Below are 9446 nucleotides of genomic sequence, written 5' to 3'. Positions count from 1 at the left end.
AAGAGATGGAGGGGGAGTAGGAGGGGAAATCCGCTCCGAAGGAGGGAGGGGGGGAGAGGGGGCCCTGAGGAGGAGGCAGGAAGAGGGGGTTAGAGTTGGTAGGAAAGGTAGATGTCAGGGCGAAGCTCATCATCCGGGAGGAGTAGACGGTGGAAGTTGTGTTGGGAAAGGAGATGGAGGGTGTGGAGATGGAGAGAGGGAGGGACACAACGGTAAAGGCGCGGCAACTGGTTGGGAATGGAGAGGAAGGGAGACACCAGGGGGTGAGGGGGATCAAGGCGGCGGACAATATATAGTGTGCGGATGTGTTCAAGGAAAAGGAGAAGGTGGGGGAAGGGGATGAGGTCATAGAGGATGCGCGTGGGGGACGGAAGGCGGATGCGGAAGGCGAGGCGGAGTGCATGGCGTTCGAGGATTTAGAGGGCTTCATAGAACCGGGGAGGGTGCTCCTAAAACGAAACAGTCATCATTTATACACATACAGTTTGCAAGTGAATCCTGACGATACAGTTTAGTAACATGATGGTATTTACCTCTGAGGATCCTTAGGAAACCTAAAAAAGACAGCTGCGGTGTCTTCTTCCTGTTGCTGCTGCAATTTATTGCGCTACAAACGCTCCCGATGGTAAAAACCATTGTATAAATCAAAATAAACAATCACTATTCGCTTTCACGATCGCGCTGAACTCACAGTTCAACCTACCGGCCGCTTGGGGCGCTGCTGGCGCTGAAGGCAACAAAATCGAGGCGAAGTGTCGCGACTGTTATGTTAGACTGTGGTCGTACTTGTCTATCTAAAATATTAACTTTGGATACCTTGCACAGTAAATACTTTGGTCAGCGCTTCAATTGTTATGTAGCAACTGTGTTTCAGCTGTAGTGCTGTAATCCGTGCAAAGAGTTTGTGTTCGGTTGTAGGCGTGTAAACTAAGCAGCAGTAATGAATATAACATCAGCAGGTTTGTATAAGTTATTTATGCTGGAACTAATCAAATATATGACATTTCATTCTGGCATAATATACAGCTAGTTTCATATTAGCAATTAATAGTTCTAACGAAGTTGCAAGTCACGTAATGTCATGACGAGCTTCATTTGTAAACACGATGGGGCTTGTTGAAATACAACAGTACTCCATCGTTTTGGGTTGTATACTTATTATTTTTAAATTCTGATAATATTTTGCAGCGGGGATTATTTCCCTGTTAGACGAACCCATGCCGGAACTCAAGGTTTTCGCACTGAAAAAACTCGACTTAATCGTTGACGAATTTTGGCCAGAAATATCAGAAGCAATAGAGAAAATGTAAGTACTTTAATAAACATTTGCCGTGTTTTAGATATTTAAAATTTTAAACAGAAATGCATATCTGAAAATTTTCTTGAATTACTAGCTGTCGCTAAATTTTTCAGCATATTGATTAGGTGGCAAAATGTCGCAATCATTTAGAAAAATTGGTTAAATTAAATTAGAAAGTCGTAAATTACACATAAACAAAACATATTTTGTTACTAACAGTGCCGTTAATTTCGCAAATTGATTCATAGATGCCTTGTTTGTTGACTGTCAAACATACCCTACTAAAATAGCTTTCAAAATTGGCCGGCTGTTTTTTGCAGTATGGTGTTGTTAAGGGTTTTAATTAAGCTTTGCGATAGGTCAGGAACCAAAATCTGTCAATGTTACAATAGCTTCAGGAGGGATATCTTCAAACAGGCTGATACTTCTAAGTCAGTATTTAAAAGAAAAATATTTAATACTTGTTTGAGTCATACGTCCTGAGTTGGCTTAATATTACAATACAGCTTGGAACAACAATTTGTTGATATCACATATCCTGAATGCCAATGTGGAGCTCATTGTGTATAGCATCATACTTCCACAACAAACTTCAGTATTTGTAGAGCCCTGATACTCTTTATTGTGGGCTCTTACGCCTCATTTGTCTCTGATCTTGCTTGTTGATGGGGTTTGACCCCAATTTTCCCTAATTCTTATTTGTATGTGTGATGTCAACAAACCACCCATAGATGCTGTACTTTTGACACTAGATGATCTGTTTTAGAAACTAGTTGTAAATTTTAAAAAAAGTAGCCTGTTGTGATTCTAAGAAGTCATTCCTGAATCTATTGAAAGCTGTAGACCACAGCCTTTAGAAAGCAAAATGGATGCAGTTGAGGACTGCAACTGTCTTACAGAAATTCCATTTCACACTTTTTTGCTTTCATTATTTATTAATTTCCAATAATAGTTTGCCATTACATGGTTAGGTGTAGCACTGTCATTCTTAGATATGCCTAATTGTGTTCATTTCTAATGTAGTGTTCCTGCCGAGTTTTCCAGTTAGATTAGGTGGAAAAATGCTGTCTTCAGCTGCAAAAATTAGTTACATTAAATTAGTAGTTGGTATATTATACACAAACAAAACATTTTTGTTACTGCTGGAAGTAGCCATTTTGACCATATCAAAGCAGGCAGGTAGATCAGACTCTTCTGTAATGCCAAAGTAGTTATACCTCCCAGAGCATCCTGTGTAGGTCAAATTTTACTGTTTAATTTGTTAGTGAGGTTCTTGGTGGTATCTATTTGGTGAGCATTGTTTAGATATCACAACTAACATGCTCTAAATTTCCTTTTATGTGATGCTCTTTCCTTAAACTAGATATGTGTATAGGATATATTGGTACCAATTTGAATTGAAATCGACTTATTATAGTGTTTTGTAGGCTACTGATTGTTGCAACTGTATCAAAATTGGGTTTGTTAATGAATGAATGATTAATTTCTTTGTTTGGGTCAACTGAACGTACGAATATCAGGTGGCAGATTCATCGCATTACATAACGATTATGTGGCATGTGTATATATATACAAACACTGATAGTTTTTTGCTATCCGTGTTGGTTTTTGGAATGTTGGTTGTGGTGACAGACTGACTTGTTGGGAGCCTGAGGTAAAGGTTAGATCCTTCATAGAAAGATGCAGTCAGTGAAGACACCCACTGCTGAATACCCCCCCTCCCCTCCTCCCCCTATCGTCGTCACTGTCAAAGTGCCTTCATCCAAAATCACCCTTCAAAGTGGTGGTCAGATGTGCGAGATCGCGATTACGTGGTGAACTGCTCCCAACCAAATTGTTAAATAAGGTTTTGAGTGACAGCAGCAGAATGGGGACATATATTGTCATGGAGCAACACAATGCATGACTGAGCATTCCACACCTAATCTTTTGAATTACGCACTGAAGTTTTCTCAATGTTTCACAGTATCGAACCCCACTGATGGTATCACCTCTGGGAAGGGACTCAACAAGCAGAATGCCCTGATGTCCTGTCTGTCACAGAACACAGCATGCTTGATTATTTTGTGCAGACATAATTTTTTTTTCTATTTTTTGGGAGGGGGGGTGGTTGAGGGGTGGGGAGGGATCATGGAGTGCCTCTACTCTATCGGCTGTTGTTTCTATTCTGGAATGTTGTGACAAATTCATGTTTAATCACCAGTCATGATTATGTATAATAATTCATCTCTGTCATCCCCTCACCTGTTTCAGATTCATTGATGACATCCTTATTATGTGGATCGAAGTTGAGGATACCCTGTCCACATTCCACCAGAACCTCAACATCTTCTCCCCCATTTGCTTCACTTGGTCCTACTCAACCCAACAAGCCACCTTCCTAGAAGTTGACCTCCACTTCAAAGATGGCTACATCAGTACCTCTGTCCATATCAAACCTGCTAACCACCAGCTATACCTTCACTTCAATAGTCGTTTACCTCCTCTCTGTATTTTTGTTATATAGTTCCGACATGGGCACTTATGACCCCAGTTGTTTTTTGCACCCTACAGCAAAACAAAACAAAAAACCCTCCAGTTCAACAGCTGCCACCCATTCCATACCAAGAGGTCCGTTCTGTACAGTCTAGCCACCCGAGGTCGTCGCATCTGCAGTGGTGAGCAGTTCCTCTCGAAATGCACTGAGGGTCTCACTGAAGCCTTTGCTGGCTGTAATTGTCCTCCCAACCGTGTACAAAAACAAATCTCCCGTGCCTTATCTTTCCAGTCTCCCACCACTTCCCAAAGTCCCACCGTCTGGCCACAGTGGAGTATTCCCCTTATAACTCAGTACCACCCAGGAGCAACTGAATTACATTCTCTGCCAGGGTCTTGATTACCTCTCATTGGGCCATGGAATGAGAAATGTCCAGGCCACTATCCTTCCCAATCCTCCCACAGTAGTGTTCCACCATCCACCGAACCTACATAATATACTCGTCCATCCTGACACAATCCCTGCTTCCAATCCATTACCTCATGGCTCATAGCTTTGTAATAGACCTAGATGCCAGACCTGTCCTATACATCCTCCCACCACCACCACCACCACCACCACCACCACCACCACCACCACCTACTCCAGTCCGGTCACCAACATCACCTATTCCATCAAAGGCAGGGCTACCTGTGGAACGAGTAATGTGGTCTACAAGATAAGGTGCAGCTACTGTGCTGCATTCTGTGTAGGCATGACAACCAACAAGCTGTCTGTCTGCATGAATGGCTACTGACAAACTGTGGCCAAAAAACAAATGGACCCCCCTGTTGCTGAAAATGCTGCCAAATATGATATCCTTCATTTCAATGACTACTTCACAGCCTGCACCACCACACCCAGTCTTCTTATGTCTCTCCTTTTCCGTCCCCCCCTCCTCCTTCCCACCTCTCCCCTGGCCTGCATCTGACCTGCAGCACTTCACTGTCCGCCACCCCCACTGTACTATCCTGAACCAGTAATGTGGTCTACAAGATAAGCTGCACACACACACACACACACACACACACACACACACACACACACACACACAGATGGGAGTGACGGCTGGGTGGGGGTAAGGAGGAGGCTGGGATGGGGAAGGATAGTACAGTGGGGATGGCGGACAGTGAAGTGCTGACGAAGGCCTTAATGGCCGAAAGCTTTAATTGTGTGTGTGTTTGTTGTGCCTATCTGCAACTCAGCATCTCTGCTATATGGTGAGTAGCAACTTTTCTTCTCATAATATTATCACACCATCTGGTAAGAAATGTCAAAACACTGCGAAATTGCTGCATTTTCGGAACCCAACAGGATCACAATTTGCGGAAATTTAAGCAACTTGTGACAATGTCGTGCAAAACATTTTTTGAAATTTATGGAAACACTTCAGAGCATTTTTATTGTGAACCATCCATTTTCATGAATTTTCTCATTAACATTCTCAAGCAAGTGTAAACATAACTCATTCTGGCTGTAACGGTGTCAATTGAAAGACAATGAACCAGAGATAAGTGTGAATGTGCAAATCTGTGACACTATTGCTGTGGTGGCAATAGAATGAAATGGTACATATTTGTGGATAAACCTTGTATAAAGGTTGGTGCGCATTTTTTAGGGTGGGTTTTCTGAAGATTAATAATGCACATTTCATGTGCAGTATGGCAACTTCACATTTCCTGAACAATTGCATGGGCTGGGAAGCTAACTACAGCAGCACAGGTATGATTTCGTGTAGCTACAGCTTAGTCAACTTCATTTTGAGCCTCAGACAATTTTATTGATTGTTAGTGTTTTTCTCTTAAAGCCAGGGAGCAATTTGCATCAAAAAATACCCTCTGAATTACTGTCTGTCAGATGTGACTGCAGTTGCCTCCATTTAATTTATCTTTAAACAGCACATTGCAGGATTCAATACAGTGCTACTTTTCCTTGTGTAAAATCAAATTTGTAAATTTGGTGGTGGTCTCTAAAAAAAAAGAAGAAGAAAAAACAAAGATTGTATATGGTGTTTTTGTGATCTGTGTTCTTGTCAGAAATAAATATTAATGCATTTTGTCATCCACTTTAGTGAAATTCTTCACGAGGACAGGGGCTTCAACCAACATGAGCTAGCAGCTCTGGTGGCAAGCAAGGTGTACTATCATCTGGGATCATTTGAAGACTCCTTGACATACGCCTTAGGAGCTGGAGACTTATTTGATGTTAATGGCCATAGTGAATACGTGGATACGACTATTGGTAAGACATTGCTTGTGTAACGGTGGCAGCCCACACATTTTTTCTTTTAAATGTCACTTGTAATTTCTCTTGCATTGTCAGTTGTTACGAAAGTGTCTTTAAGAATTGATTGGTGGTGTTGTAAATTTTTTTAGACTAAAGAGGAACTTAGCTAAGCGACACAACTGTTGATAATGATAATGCAGCTACTGCAATGGCTTTGTCAAAACTTTCAAACGTGTGCAATACACAGTTGTCTGTTGCCAGCTATCTGAAGTAACCAGTGCCACAAAGTACATGAAAATGGTGAAAGTACCATCAGTTTAAAAAATGTAGACTAAGGGCCACTTAAATTCAGAGGGAATTTCACGAGGATTGATGCCTATTTGTTACTGGAGAAGTGTTTGCTAGTGTGATCACATGAGTATTTCATGCTTGCCACAGTTGAGATGGCCTACTGAGGTTTTGTGTTAAATCATTGTTGGAATGCTAGGCATCTCCTATTAATAGGACTGTAACATCTGGGATGATAACCTGCATACATAGAAGCCAAGTGTCAATGTGTGGGTTGTTTGATTTATCTGGACCAATAACACTTGGGGAAGGATGAGACTGACAAAGCTTAATCCAAAGGACATGTGGCAATGTGATGCAACTGACCGAACTGGGATACGCCGGTATGCTTTAGAGGTGAAACTACAGTCTAAATTGTGGAATGGAGAGGACGGACAGCCAAAAGCCACCAAAAGCTATTAGAGCGCTCTTGGCTTTTGACTGTATTTTGTAATTTACTGGTTACAACCAGGTGAGGTGAGAGTGGTGAGACTCTGGACTCATCCTCGAGGGCAGTGGTTTTATCCGTGACTGACCATCTGGATTTAGATTTTCATAGATTCCATAAATCATTTAAGGCTGGGATGTTTCTTTGAAAGTGCGCTGTGAATATTCTGACCCCAATCTGACCTAGTGGACGGTGGTGATTGAGTGCAAGATTAGAACTACTTCATGTAGTTCACTAGGGGCTTGGTTGAAACAATTTTTTTAATTTTTTTAATGAGTTATTTACTATGTTTTTATCAAATGCATTAGTGCATCTTGATATTCTTGTAAACCAGATCCATAATAATGCTTTCAAAATTGACCAGCTGTTGTTTGCAATATGGTGTTGTAAAAAGTTTAATTAAAACTTAATAGTAGACTAGGAACTAATTTGTCAGTATTACAATAGATGCAGGAGTGGATTTGGTGCATACTGCTATATCAGTATTCAAAACAAAAATGTTTAAAACTTGTTTCGGTTATAGGCCTTCAGATGGCATAGTATTACAGGGTGCATACACCCCAGGAAGTGTACATTTTTTTCATTGTGGAAAACCTGGGAATATTTCAGAATTCCTAGAGTTTTTTATTGTTTTAGTGTTCAGTTAGTTTTGTAATTTTGACAGGTAAGAGCTGATACTCCAACAAAGAATTTTACTTTAGCCACTACTGAAGAATAATACTGCAGCAATAAAACATAAACGAGTGAATAATACCAAAATAAAACTTTAGTTGCAAAGAAAATGTGCCATTGGCAACAACAAAACACACCACACCCAAGTTTGTGCTGACACCGAAATGTGTGAAAGGCTTTAGGGTGAAGACTATGCAATGCAAAAAATGGCTTTCGATGAGCATGATGTCATAACTATTCACATTTCTAACAGGTCATGGAAAAATATTGTGAATGATGATTTTAGAAGTGTTACTTTCAAAGTAAATTTGCTTTAAGCAAATGAATTTGTGGTGTCACCGCCAGACACCACACTTGCTAGGTGGTAGTTTAAATCGGCCGCGGTCCATGTAGTACATGTCGGACCCGCGTGTCGCCACTGTGATCGCAGACCTAGCGCCACCACCTAGGCAGGTCTCGTGATACGAGAGTGGACTCGGCCCCCAGTTGTACGAGAACCAAGCTACCGCCCAGTTGTACGCGAACCTAGCTATCGCCCAGTTGTACGAAGCCTTTCTCTCTCATTAGCCGAGAGACCGAATAGCCATCAGAAGTTAATGGCTACGAACTAACAAGGAGCCATTGTATCAGTGCCTATAGCTTACGAGTATTCAAGAGAGATGTATTCCAAGGATAAATAAAAGTTAAGTAAAAAGCATCTACATACTTTTCTTCTTATTCATTTATAAGTTCTCATGTTCCAGACTTCACGCCCGTCGGCGTGTGTGTGTACGCGTGCCTGTCTTTCTTTTGGCTACTACCGTGTGGCGTAACAGTCTTGTTACGTCACTACAGAATTGCTAAGTGTGAAAGGGGGTGATTAATTTGTAAAATCACAGAGCATTTGACTCTCATTCAAAACTTGACACTTTTAGGAACAGCACTTCATTTATGCCATTATTTAGAATTTTACTGGCATATTTGTATTTGATATATCTTAAAGGGTAACACATGCTAAAATAGACCAGTATTGTGTGAGAAAGTTGAGCTTTTCTTTTAGCTATAAATCATTAACTTTTCCTATTTGTGTGTTCGTGCTATTTAGCGGTCGTGTTGCTATTAGCTGACTACGTCATGTGTCCTATGCTCTTAGTTTCTGCTGTCATTGGCTGACAGGATAATGTGATGTGAGCTGTGACTGCTTGACATAAGCACATCTCAGTTTTGATTGGAGTGCTTCAGAAGCTACTGCACTGTATTTGGCAGAATTCGTATTTATACTTTCGTAATAGGAAAATGTGCTGTGTATCTGTTCGCTCGTGTCGAAGATCTTTCCAAAACATGTTTTTTTTTCTTCTTGGTTTCATTTCCTAAAGTGGCAGGAAGTTCTGCGCCGATGTATAAAACCTTCCCCATTGAAAGGACTGATAAGTTTTACAGATCTGAGGGAAAGTATATTGTCACTTAATATGGTAAAAGTGTACTTTCATGTGGAATGTAGTGTATTGTCACCTGGGAAAAACTGTGGTTTATTTGGGAATAATCTGGACATTTACAGGGTGATTCAAAAAGAATACCACAACTTTAAAAATGTGTATTTAATGAAAGAAACATAATATAACCTTTTTTATACATCATTACAAAGAGTATTTAAAAAGGTTTTTTTTCACTCAAAAACAAGTTCAGAGATATTCAATATGGCCCCCTCCAGACACACGAGCAATATCAACCCGATACTCCAACTCGTTCCACACTCTCTGTAGCATATCAGGTGTAACAGTTTGGATAGCTGCTGTTATTTCTCGTTTCAAATCATCAATGGTGGCTGGGAGAGGTGGCCGAAACACCATATCCTTAACATACCCCCATAAGAAAAAATCGCAGGGGGTAAGATCAGGGCTTCTTGGAGGCCAGTGATGAAGTGCTCTGTCACGGGCTGCCTGGCGGCCAATCCATCGCCTCGGGTAGTTGACGTTAAG

At 41.0% G+C, this 9446-nt stretch overlaps 1 protein-coding gene across 2 annotated transcripts in view; it reads left to right on the top strand.

Moving 5' to 3' along the window:
• The first annotated feature begins 798 nt into the window (after positions 1 to 798).
• LOC124777890 (26S proteasome non-ATPase regulatory subunit 1) overlaps positions 799 to 9446 on the top strand; it is a 361280-nt gene continuing 352632 nt past the window's right edge. For both annotated transcript variants that reach the window (XM_047253435.1, XM_047253434.1), the window contains exons 1-3: positions 799 to 959; positions 1189 to 1306; positions 5887 to 6056. In XM_047253435.1, the coding sequence (XP_047109391.1) occupies positions 941 to 959; positions 1189 to 1306; positions 5887 to 6056 (307 nt within the window). In that variant the 5' untranslated portion in view covers positions 799 to 940. The remainder of the gene's footprint in view (positions 960 to 1188; positions 1307 to 5886; positions 6057 to 9446) is intronic.

Source organism: Schistocerca piceifrons, chromosome 2, assembly GCF_021461385.2.
Source record: "Schistocerca piceifrons isolate TAMUIC-IGC-003096 chromosome 2, iqSchPice1.1, whole genome shotgun sequence".
Lineage (NCBI taxonomy): Eukaryota > Metazoa > Arthropoda > Insecta > Orthoptera > Acrididae > Schistocerca > Schistocerca piceifrons.
This window is presented reverse-complemented; position numbering and strand designations above follow the sequence as displayed.